Source organism: Numida meleagris, chromosome 1 (genome assembly GCF_002078875.1).
Source record: "Numida meleagris isolate 19003 breed g44 Domestic line chromosome 1, NumMel1.0, whole genome shotgun sequence".
NCBI lineage: Eukaryota > Metazoa > Chordata > Aves > Galliformes > Numididae > Numida > Numida meleagris.
This window is the reverse complement of record NC_034409.1, coordinates 72,344,351-72,356,674: the sequence shown is the minus strand read 5'-3', so window position 1 is coordinate 72,356,674 and position 12,324 is coordinate 72,344,351. Positions and strand designations below refer to the sequence as shown.

The 12,324-nt window shown below is 42.3% G+C and overlaps 1 protein-coding gene across 1 annotated transcript; it reads left to right on the top strand.

The window, feature by feature from the left end:
- Positions 56–7,018, top strand: PKDREJ (polycystin family receptor for egg jelly). The gene has a single exon (XM_021393383.1). The coding sequence runs from the start codon at positions 108–110 to the stop codon at positions 6,900–6,902; it is 6,795 nt and encodes a 2,264-aa protein (XP_021249058.1). The 5' UTR covers positions 56–107; the 3' UTR covers positions 6,903–7,018.

Genomic DNA, 12,324 nt, shown 5'->3' with positions numbered 1-12,324 from the left:
TGTTCTGGTGCCTGAGGTCACTCGCTGACAGTTGGCACTACTCAACCAACAGAGGCTAGCAGGCTACACTGCAGGCCGAGTGCTTTCCCTCGTCCTGTCATCTTGCCATGCCTACGCTCCTTTTTCTCCTCCAGCTGCTCACGTTTTCACAGCAAGCCCTGCAAGCCTCCTCTCTGCGTATGAAGGCACCACCCCTGATGGTCACCTGTCTTGGACCTCATGGACATGGCTCCAAATGGCGCAACAGCAAGGAATGGCTCTCCTGCCTGGGGAATGGCACTATGAAACTGCGTTACCAGCCAGCCCCAGGAGCAAGAGTGGAGGCAGAGAGGAAAGAGAGGCAGCCACCCTCCCCCCCACACTGCTTCTGGTATCTGAATTCAGTTTGGGTGAAGAACACCTCTCTCTGGTCGGGGCAACTCACGCTCCAGACAGGCCTCTCACTGGGAAGCGCTCTTTGGCCCATGGCCTCCAATCTCATTACAGTTCAATGTTCATCTGCCTCATGCGCTGCGCCTGAGTGCCTTTATCACAACTTGAACATCAAGATGTCAGCAAGGTGGGGTACCCAGAATAGCTCACACACATACAATGATCGCATAAGAAGCACTGCGTGTTTTTTCCATTGCTCTGCTTTCCCCTTGGATCCAGAGGAACAACAAGGATTTGTGGCAAAAGTGAACAGCAGCCAAAGTGGACTTAAACCAGCTCTCCTAAGAGTCAATAATAATGCTTCAAAACCAACAGAACCATCAGTGGTTCACCAGGAAGCAGCCTGCAAATTAAACTCGGTTACAATTCAAAAACCTCCTCTTCACACCTCTGTCATACGTCAGAAAAAGGGAACAACTTTCTACCTGTATGCCAGAGTGCTAGTAGACTGCAATCTCCGCTTGTCCATAAAGCCTCAATGGATATTCTATGCTGTTAAGGACATGAATACTAATCCAGACTGGAATAAACCTTTAAATATATCATCAATGCATGGTGTACAAGCAGTACAGTTAACCGTTCCCAGTTGGACTTTGGATTATGGAATGTATCAGGTCTATTTTACTGCTACAGTGTACGTGCTTGGGACCAGAAGATACTTCAGTAAGACAGACAGAGTTTTTCTTGAGATAGAGAGAACTAATCTTGTGGCAAATATTGCAGGAGGCATCTTCCGGACAGTGGGTTTTTTTGATAATTGGACTCTTGATGGCTCTATGTCCTATGACCCTGATTCACCAGAACGACTAAAGGGAATCACATTTACTTGGTACTGCACAAAAAAGGTATCAGACTATGAAAACATGAGAATCAGTGCAGGAAGTAAATGTCATCCAGCCCAGAGGGATTTGAAGTGGCTGACATCTTCAGGAGCTGTTCAAGTGGTAGCACCAAAATCCCTCCCAGGAAACACTGTGTACCACTTTCGTTTAGTCATTCAAAAGGATAGAAGAAAGAGTTATGCTGACCAAAGCATAAGTGTGCAGTCTGGCTTCTCACCTCTTCTGGATGTGGCATGCCTTGAAAACTGTGGCAGTGCTGTCATTCCAACAGAGAGGTTTACATTGTCAGGCAAATGCCTCAACTGTCGAACAAGCAGCCAGCCAGTCTACCACTGGTCACTTTGGTTGGAAAATTCCACAGAAATTAGCTTTGATTGGTCTTCCAGAACATCAACAGGCAGGTCTGGTGCTTACCTTTCTATACATGCTCTGACTTTTACAAATACTGCAGATCAGTCATACATACTTCTACTGAAAGTGACTACCTGGGGCGGTAGGTCATCACTTTACAGATATGCCTTTAAAGTAAATTCTCCACCCAGGGCTGGAAAGTGTAGCATCAGCCCACACTGGGGTACAGCTTTTCTGACAAAATTTGTTGTCCAGTGCAGTGGATTTTCTGACAGCAATTTACCTCTGACGTACAAAGTAATAGTAGCTTCCGATGTATCCAAAACTGCCAAAATTAACTCAGTGGAGGAAAACACTTTTGGCATAATTCTGTACTTTGGCTATCAGCCTAGAATGCCTCCATCTTTTCTCCCAGTTGGTGTACCCTCTCAGAGGTATACTTTGACACTGTATGTTCAAGTGTGTGATTCTCTGGGGGCATTTACCCAACTGAGTCTACATGTCAGAGCACGGAACCCAGTGAAAAGTCGACCACTAGCTGTTGTGTTTCATGAACTGCTTGCCTCAGTGAGTGGTTTAAGTGCACCCATGACAGCTTATCTCCAGACTGGAGACTATTTTAATGCAGGTTATTTGGCTTATCTTGCAGCCTCTGTCCTAAACTATATCAAAGCTGCACCAACTCTCCAGATACCCAAGGCTCAGTTGAGGGAAAACCTGATTAAAACAGCCCTGAATATTTCTGTTGAGAGCACAATGGAAATTAACCAAGTAGTAGCCTCACTTTTTCAAGTCACAGAGCAGCCTGAGGAAGTGAACATTCGATCACAAGAGATTGCCATTACAAAACTGACTGAAGTAACTGGAGTGTTGAAAACACAGAGGAATGAGAGCCACTGGTCTGAACAAACAGAAATTCAGACCAGTGGAATACTAAGATGCTTGTCCAACATCCTGAGAGCTGCTCTTCTGCGCCGCAGGAATGTCAATGTTAGTGCAGTCACACAAGTCTTCTCCATCATGGAAAACTTAACGGAGATTGTTTTCCAGGGCAAAGTCCCTGGGGAGGAAGACACTATCATGGAAACAAAAAGCTGGAAAATCACTTTGATGAAGGACGAAAACTGGGATATTGCAAATGCTTTCTCTACCACAAAAACCTGCAAGAATTGTTTCTATCCAACTCTGAAAAATGGAAACTATTCAAGACTGTCTTATGATGCTGTCATTTCCACTGCCCTGTTTGAGTTTGATGAAAACCCTTTCCCTTGGTTGGGTTATACTTCAGAAATTGCAACAGCCATCTTGGGCTTCAAAATGGCTGAGACCAAGGCTAATGGGGATCTGCTAGGGATTCTGCCTGATGAAGCAAACATTCTTATTGCTAGGAAAGATACTGAGTCATCAACATTTCAGTTAGCAATGGGACCTGATAAAACACAAACCTACACAACTGGAGGATTTAGTCTTGAAGTGAACAGAGATACCAAGATCATATACATCCAGATCCTGACAAAATTAGAAGTGGCATTCCAGGTGCTAGTATTTACAGGCACTAATGTTACTCAGAATTTTCCCATAGCCTCTTTTGATGCTTTTCACAACACGACAACGGTTGCAAGCAAAACCAAGACAGTTAATGAAGAATGTAACGTCAAGACTCCTTACATTATCTGTCTCCCAGAGTCAGTGCTGAAAGTCGCAGCTCAAGGAAGTGGTGCCCAAAGTCAGAACATTTCCGTTGTCTTGCTGACACCCTACATCACAAGGTATCCAAACACAAGACTGGTGAGCATACACACTTTTAGTGATCACTGCTTATTTCTGGGGGGAGTTCAAAATCAGTGGAGGGAAGACATGTGCAGACTTGGTTCCCTGACCAACTGGCAACGGGTACACTGTGTCTGCAATGTGAAGCGGAGTCACAGAAGTCTGTCAGTCCTCACTGCCTCAAATACATCCTCATTTGACATCAGGTTCCTGGCAGCCAAAGTCATTGTTACCCCTAACACAGTAGATCTTAAAAGAAACCTAATTGCAGACATCCCTAAGAACCCCGTGACTCTTTTAACAGTGCTCTTCATTTTTTCAGCCTACTTTCTTTTGTCCCTGTGGGCCATGCGAAAAGACAGGGCTGAGATGGTCAGCAAAGACAAAATTATAGTTCTGCCTGACAATGACCCCTTTGATAAAGTCAGCTTTTTGATCACCTTGTACACTGGCAGTCGCTGGGGAGCTGGAACCAACGCAGATGTTTTTCTTCAGCTCATTGGTCAAAATGGCACAAGTGATATCCATTGCTTACAGCATCCACAGCTTCCTGCTTTCCGTCAAGGAAGCACAGACTGTTTTCTCTTAACTACGAAAGAAGACCTGGGAGACATCTGTGCCTTCAGGGTCTGGCACAACAACAAAGGCCCATCACCAGGCTGGTTCTTAAGCAGAGCCAAAATTGAACATGTGTCCAGTCGGAAGACTTGGTTCTTTATGTGCAGGAAATGGCTTGCTCTTGACAAGGGAGATCGCTTACTAGAAAGGACATTTTCCGTCACCAACCCAAAAGCACCTCTATCCAGAAAGGACTATTTCTTGATCGATCTGGCCAATGGTCTGAAAGAGGGCCATCTATGGCTCTCTGTTTTTGCTCAGGTTCTCACTGGCACTTACAGCAGGCTCCAAAGGTTATCTTCCTGTTTAACAATATTATTATTAAACCTGTTCGTTAACATTATGTTCTTTAATGCTGACAAGAATGAAGAATCTCCAGTACACTTGAGGTACTTGAGATCAATTGTTATAGGCATTGAATGTGCTTTGATTACAATACCTGTGGAAATGATTATAATGGGCTTATTTAAATATTCGCAGAAGAACCCAAAGAGAAGTCTAAGCCTCCTTCCTGGAAATCTTAAAAACTGGAGAGAACATTTGCAAATATGGAAACTTTCAGAAACATCAGCACAATCTGGTAATATTAGTTCCCTGGAGAACATTCCTGGTCACAGCAATTCACAGGGCCCAATGCATTACAGAAAGACAAGAAGCCAGGGAGCTCCCCAAAACAGCAGTAACTTCCCAATTTCGGAAAGAGGTGCAAATACCACTGGAGATGAGGAGAAAACAGAAAAGAATTCCCCTCCAAAGGTTAAGGCTTGGCAGAGAAGACTACCATCAAATTCCAATTTTAGCAATAACTACACAAAAGAAGCAGGTAACTTGCAGAAAGAAAGCAAGCTACTCAGTGTTACCTCTGTCCCTTTTCGCAAGAGACCACCCATAGTTTTTTGTTGGTGGTGTGTCTATCTCTCCTGGGCACTAGTGATAGTTGTAAGTGGGGTATCATCATTTTTCATTGTACTATATGGTTTGTCTTACGGCTATCAGACTTCACTGGAGTGGCTTTTAGCATCGGCAACCTCCTTTATTCAAAATGTATTCTTTGTTTCAATCATAAAAATCATTTGTTACTCAGCTTTGAACACAGTACGTCCAAAATACTGTGAAAACATTCCATGGTTTACCCAGGATCTTTATTCTGAGATTAAACCAGAGAAGGAAGCAATGAATGAAGAAGAGATGAGAGAGAAGCATTTTAAACTTGCCCAGATTAGAGACACCAAGCAGTATAAGCCTTTAGAAGATGGTGAAGTTGCAAAGATGCTGGAAATGGCAAAAATTAAAGTCAAGGCCTTCATTTTCATAAAAGATGTTATTGGTCACCTTGTTGTTTTAGCAGTTGTCTTATATTTTGCTTATTCTACTGAGAACACTAACAGTTTCCACTACAACCAATTTATTCACAACCAGTTCTCTCCCAGACTCTCTGCTGTGGTTAAGCTAGAACAGATTTACATGTGGGTGAACGACACGTTCTTGCCTTTGATCCACAATGATGTTCAGCCAACTTTTCTTACTGACAGCTCATCCAAAATCATTGGTTTGCCTAGGATGAGGCAAGTACGGGCTAAAGGTACTGAGAAAAAATGTTTCCACCCTCACAGCTTTGTAAATAGATTTGTGATCAGTAAAAGCCACTGCCTTCACAAATATGGCAGGGACATCGAAGAGAAAGGTGACTATTCTGGCACTTGGACAAAAGTTGCCAACCGTTCTTTTTCCAGGGATACCAGCAGTTGCCATGGGTTTACTTACCAACCAAACAGGACTCCCTGGACTTATTACTCATATGGAGATTTGCACACATATGGACCAGGAGGATACACATTTTACTTTTTCCCTGAAGAAGGAAGACATAATTCAACAACAAGGCTGGATATGCTGCAAGAGAACAACTGGCTTGATGAAAAGACATGGGCTGTGATCATTGAACTGACTACATTTAACTCTGATGGACATCTCTTTTGCAGTATCTCAGTCATATTTGAACTTTCTTATTTTGGGATCATAAAACCAAGTTTGTCAGTACACTCTTTTGCACTCCCCATTTTTCACCAGCAAACAAAAGGTCAACAATTGTTTTTTGTAACTGTTGTTGCCTTTCTGTTCATATACATTGCAGAAGGCCTTTACAGCATTCTCCAAGGAAAAAAATACACTAAAAGTATTTCCAGTACAATCAATTTCATCTTAAAATCAGTATTCTTCCTTTTTGTTCCTTTAAAAGTTGTAAAGTTTAAGATGGGAGCAGATATCATTGATTTTTTCTTACTTTATCCAAACAATTTCATTCCTTTTCATGCAGTTTCTCATTTAGATCAGAACTTAAGGATTATTTTTGGCTTTTTGGCATTTCTTGCAGTTTTGAAAACACTAAAATATTCTCAATTATTTTATGAGGTGCGTCTGGCTCAAAGATCAATCTTGGCAGCCCTTCCTGGAATCTCCTCTATGGCCCTTGTTGTGGTGGTGTACTTCTTTATATTTATGGCTTTTGGCTACCTTGTGTTTGGCCAGCATGAATGGAATTACAATAATATGATTCACTCAGCTCAGACCATATTCTCTTACTGTGTATCAGCTTTCAGAAATACTGCATTTTCATCCAACAGGCTGCTGGGTGTTTTTTTCCTCTCCTCCTTCCTAATGGTGATGACCTGTGTTTTGATAAACCTCTTCCAAGCTGTTATTATGTCTGCCTATGGAGATAGGAAACAACTTGTCTGTGAAGAACCATCTGATGAATTAAGAGTGGTTGCTTTTGTACTGCAAAGGATGAAAAAGATGCTGTGTTTTCTGATCTATAGAAGGGCCAAAAGAAGCGACCCCAATCTTTGCCACAGTGTGCACAATGGGCAGGCTGAGAAGAGACATCAGTGACATTTAGGCCTCAAGGAAAGAAAAGTAAACCAGGAAAAAATGGTTTATCTTGTAATATGAGCAAAGCAAGATTTTATATTCCAGATCACCTCTATTCTGCAATACTTACATTTCAAATAAATGCTTGTAAATTATTTTCTTTTTTTTTTCATGGATTTTGTAACATTTAAAATTTTGCTACTGATTGTACTGAGATTTTCGCAGCTGAGACCAATTCTGCTGAGGATATTTTGCACTCATTTCACTGGTATGTTGTTGCCAGGGTGCAGTCTGCTGATCCAGTGGGGAAGGTAAGCTTCCAGCCAGTTGGTTGCTCACTCCCCACACAGTAGGATAGACAGAGAACTGGAATGGCAAAGTAAGAAAAATAAATGTGGGTTGCAGTCAAGAAAGACCAATAGGGCAAAGAAAAAAAGAAAGAAAAACCAAAAAACCCACAGGTCATAAAAAGTAGTCACTCCCCACCAACAGATCAATTTCCAACAAGTCTCTGATGAGGGCTTACTTCCAAAAACTGCCTTCTTAGTTTTCCTGCTAAGCATGACTTTAACTGGCAAGCAAAATGAAACTGCAACAAGGCACTTCACCCTCTGCTAAGTGATACACATGATCCTTGTGGGTTCCTCTCTGGCACACAGTCCCTTCCTCCTCACTTCAAGAGCTATTACCCAAACAAAATTCAGGCTTGTATTTTGCTAGAAAAAGTGGGAGGCTTACTGTCAAAAGCACTGACCACCACATACTGAGGTAACTTTCTCAGTACTGTACTTTGGGCTTCCACAAACTATTAAAATGCTATTTCAGTGGAAAACTTATGATTTTGAACATTTATCTTGCCACACATGGGCAGAAAAAAAATGAAACTTATTCACAAAACTGGGGCATGCTCCAGGCAGTTTACTTTGAATACAAAGAGATCACAGAATAGACTCCCAAGCACTTCTTCGGCCGGTGTTACACTGCCTTGATTTCTTCAACAATGCAACTGACTGTGCAGTGGAAATTCTAAAGGCCCTTAGCAGGCATTCCTGATTTCTGAGTTTGGAAGTCCAGCATCTTTGCACTATATAGCCATGCTACTTAGGTTTTACAACTAGGGCAGCCTTCGCCACCACCATAATTGTCTGATGCGTTGGACATTGCCTGTCTGCCTGCCCAGGAGGTTCAACACATAGGCAGCAGGAACAATCGTAGACCCACAGTAAAACAAAAGAACACGTTTCTTTTCCATTCCTCTCTAACCAGAGCACTCCCTAAGAAACACCCAGGCAGAGGCGTACAAGCACGGACACAGGCACCACTGAAATCCATTCATTCCAGAGAGTCACCAGCCTGCTGCTCATGCCTGTTTATCAAGGGTTTGCACAGGTGACATCTGCCACCGTGCTCTGCTCTTCAATGGGTTATGATCTTTTCCACATCAAGACAGGGAGGTCCAGCACATCCCACAGGGTACTTCCAAGTATAAGAAACATCTATGTTATCTATACATGAGTGTTCTACTTGTCTGACATACTGAGGATATCCTATCCTTCTCTCCAGGCTTCCACTTTCAACCCATTCCTCCCAACATGGCCCTCATCTGCTCACTGCCTGGCACCATCACCCACTGCTCCTCTTCTTGTCAGAGCACACACTTAAGAGAAGAAAGATCCTGAGCACTGTGCACATGCAGTGACCTTGCTGATCTGGCACCTTGTGACTGCAATGGCAGTCAGCAATATGCAAGATCACTTACTAGAAAGGACATTTTCCATCACCAACCCAAAAGCACCTCTATCCAGAACAGACAATTTTTTTTGTTAAGTTAGCAAATAGCATGACAGGGGGCTGTCAGTGGTTCTACATTTTTGCTTACTTTCTCACTGGCCATTACAGCAGGCTGCAAAGGTTATCTTGTTGGTTAGCAACATTATTACTAAAGTTGCTCTTTAGCATCATGTTCTTTAAAGTTGTCAAGAGTGAACAATACACCTGACGTTCCTGAGATCAATAATAAAAGGAACTGTATGTCTTTTGTTCACCAGTAGTCTTCAAGGTATTATGATAGCCTTACTTAAGTACTCCCAGAATGAACTTTTACCCTGTAGTCTGAATAAAAGTCGCAAACAGAAGTCCACACTTTCTATCTGCAAATCTTAAAAATGAGTGGGAATGCTTTGGCAAGAGACCACTCACAGTTTCTTGCTGGTGGTGCACCTGTCTCTCATGGGCATTAGTGATAGCTGTAACTGTGGTATTATTTTTTGCTGTACTACATGGCTTGTCTTGTGGCTATGAGACTTCACTGGAGTGGCTTTTAGGATTGGCAACCTCCTTTTTTTATGAAAGATTTTTTCTTACACCCTTTTTTTTTTCTTGGCTATGAGAACAATTCTTCCAAAACACTGCAAAAACTTCACATGTCTTACCTAGGAATTTTATTCTGAAGTTAAACTGGATAAGGAAACAATGAATGATGGTGAGATGAGAGAGAAGCTCTTTAAACTTGCCCAGATCAGAGACACTAAGCAGTATAAGCCTTTAGAAGCTGACAAAACTGTAATGATTTAAAGTCAAGGCAGTCACTTTCAAAATGGATGTCCTTAGTCACCTTGTTGTTACAGCACTCATCTTCAATTTTGCCTGTTCCACTGAGAAAACCAACAGTTTTCATGACAACCCATTTATTCAGAACCAGTTGTCTCACCCACTCTCTACTAGAAGCAAGCTAGAGGATGTTTATTCATGGGTGAATGATGTCTTCTTGATCCACAACAATGTTTAGTCAAGCTCTATCACTGACAGCTTGCCTAATATCATTGGTTTGCATAGAATGAGGCAACTATGGGACAAAAATACTGAAAAAAAATTGCTTCCATCCTCACAGCTTTGCAAATAAATTTATGATCAGTAAAAGGCTGGATTTGCTGCAAGAGAGCAACTGGCTTGGTGAAAAGACATGGGCTATGATCACTGAATTAATTACATTCAACTACATTTTCCTGCTGTTTCCTATTTGGATCAGATGTTAGGGATTACTATGGGCTCTTTGGCACTTCTTGTAGTTTTGAACACTCTAAAATGTTGTAGGGATTTTTAATGACTTGTGCGTTGTTCAAAGATCAACCTTGGCAGCCTACCTTCTGAAGAATCAAGAAGAAACAAATACTTGCTCTTGTATTACAAAGGATCAGAAAGATGCTATGTTTTCTGATCTGTACAATAGCTAAAACAAGCAACCCCAACCTTTGCCACAGTGTGCTCTATGGGCATCCTGAGAGGAGATGTCAGCAACATTTAAGGACTGAAAAATAAATACTTTTGTCAATATCATACTGAATTTTAAAAATGTTATCACAGTACTGGCTGTTGACACCTATGGATGTCTTGCCTGTGCTTTCCTGCACTCTTATTTCAGGGCACACCACAGAATAGTTCTCACAGATGCCTGCTTGCAGATGTAATTTATACATGGTTGTGTAGGTTTTTCTTCCTTCCCTATGTACGCTAACTTCAAGTAAAATCTCAAACAAAAATTTGTTTGTGGGTCCAAAATTTTCTCACTCATTCCTTTTGACAAATACAAAATTCAGTGACTCAAAGATCCTGAGAAACTAGCCCAGGACTCAGGATGGCTATGGGAGAAAAGGAGTTGTACTTACTGCTGAAAATGTATAAGCCCACCGTTAAGGCAGATAGAGATTTTATGAGCCAAGAAAAATTAATCTGTAAAGATTATAAGGAAAAATGGAAGAAACTGTGTCATTCAGCCAAAGGTAAACTATGAGGCGTCCTTGTGCTAGTAATTCCATAGTCCCACATAGGAATTTCTATGTATGGAGGAAGAAAAGGAAAAAAACAAAAACATACAAGGAGCCAATGAGCAAACTCATTCAAAGCAGCCTTTAGAAAGAGAGTAATCTCTCAATTAGAATGGATGCAACAATTTTTTATTACATGAAAATCCAGAATTTTTGTGATAGCATTCCTTGAGGGAGACGCAGGTAACACAAGTACAACCTAACAACAAAACGACTTCGTCAAAGGACATGTGGAGTGCAACCTGCCTCTTCCTCTGTGCAGAAGCTGTAGCATGAGATTCTTGGAGCCCTAGATACTTAGACTGCTATGTCAGTTTCCCTGATGCAGCTACCCTGTGGTCATGTCGGTGACTCTCCAAAGGGACTGACCAGGACAAGAGAAAGAACAAGACCTGTTCCATTCTGCTGGTTCTGGTTTCCTGCAGAACCCAACATGCAAAATCATCACTGACCTCCTGAAACACCAAGATGCTGTATACTGTGAAGTACTTCAGAGATGGCAGCCCCACCTGTCAATTTATTCATACTGACCTGTAGAGCTCAGGAGACAATTAAAGTAATAAAAGACCCTGTATTTCTCTGGAAATTCAGGGAACTGATGTCCATCTGGCAGATTTCCAGAAAAGAGGATTGTCTTATCCACCTAGTGTGGTCATCAAGTTACAGTTAGCACAGAATTTTAGTCAGCACGCCTGTATTTCTGTCACTACAGGTAAAGTGTAATTAACAGTGCAGGAGCATGTACTGTTGTCACAAAGAAGTCTCTAGAGACACCTGGAGGTCATTCAGCATTCTGTAAGGTCTCCTGCATGTAACTCGTTAAGGAATTGTATTTTATTGTCTGGATAGGTGAACCGTTACCTGATTTGTTTCTGCTAGTCCTTGTGTTGGGCTCTGGGAGCCCCGGAGGTGATGCTCTTTGACCAGCTCAGTCATGAGCTCACAGAGATCACAACACCAGGCCAACCACTGTACCTGTGGGCTACGAAGCCCAGCTCACTGCACTGTGTCTGAAGAAGGAATGAGGCAGTCTCCTCAGACTGCAGTTTGCAATTACTTTGTCAGTTGCTCATTCCTTGTTGAAACTTGGTGACCAGCAACATTCATTTTAGCAGCTGCAATTAATTTCAGATTACTTTTTCTCTTCCAGAGTCCTGTGTGGATGAGAGGGACAGCCTTCCACATCCCAGAATTGCAGGGGTTAGAAGGGACTTCTAGAGATCATCGAGTCCAACCCCCTTGCAAAGCAGGCTTCCTAGAGCAAGCTGCACAGGTAGGCTTCTAGGCAGGTGTTGAATATCTCCAGAGAAGGAGACTCCACAGCCTCTTTGGGCAGCCCATTCCAGTCCTCCATCACCCTCACTGTGAAGAAGTTCTTTCACGTATTGGTGCTGAACTTCCTATGCTCAAGTTTATGGCCATTTCCCCTCGTCCTGTCCCCACAGACCGCTGAAAAGAGGTTGGCCATGACCCTTCGACTCCCACACTTAAGATATTTATAAACATTAATAAGATCACCTCTCAGTCTTCTTTTCTCAAGGCTGAACGGACCAAGGTCACTCAGCCTTTCCTCATAGAGAGATGCTCCAGGCCCTTTATCATCTTTGTGACCCTTCACT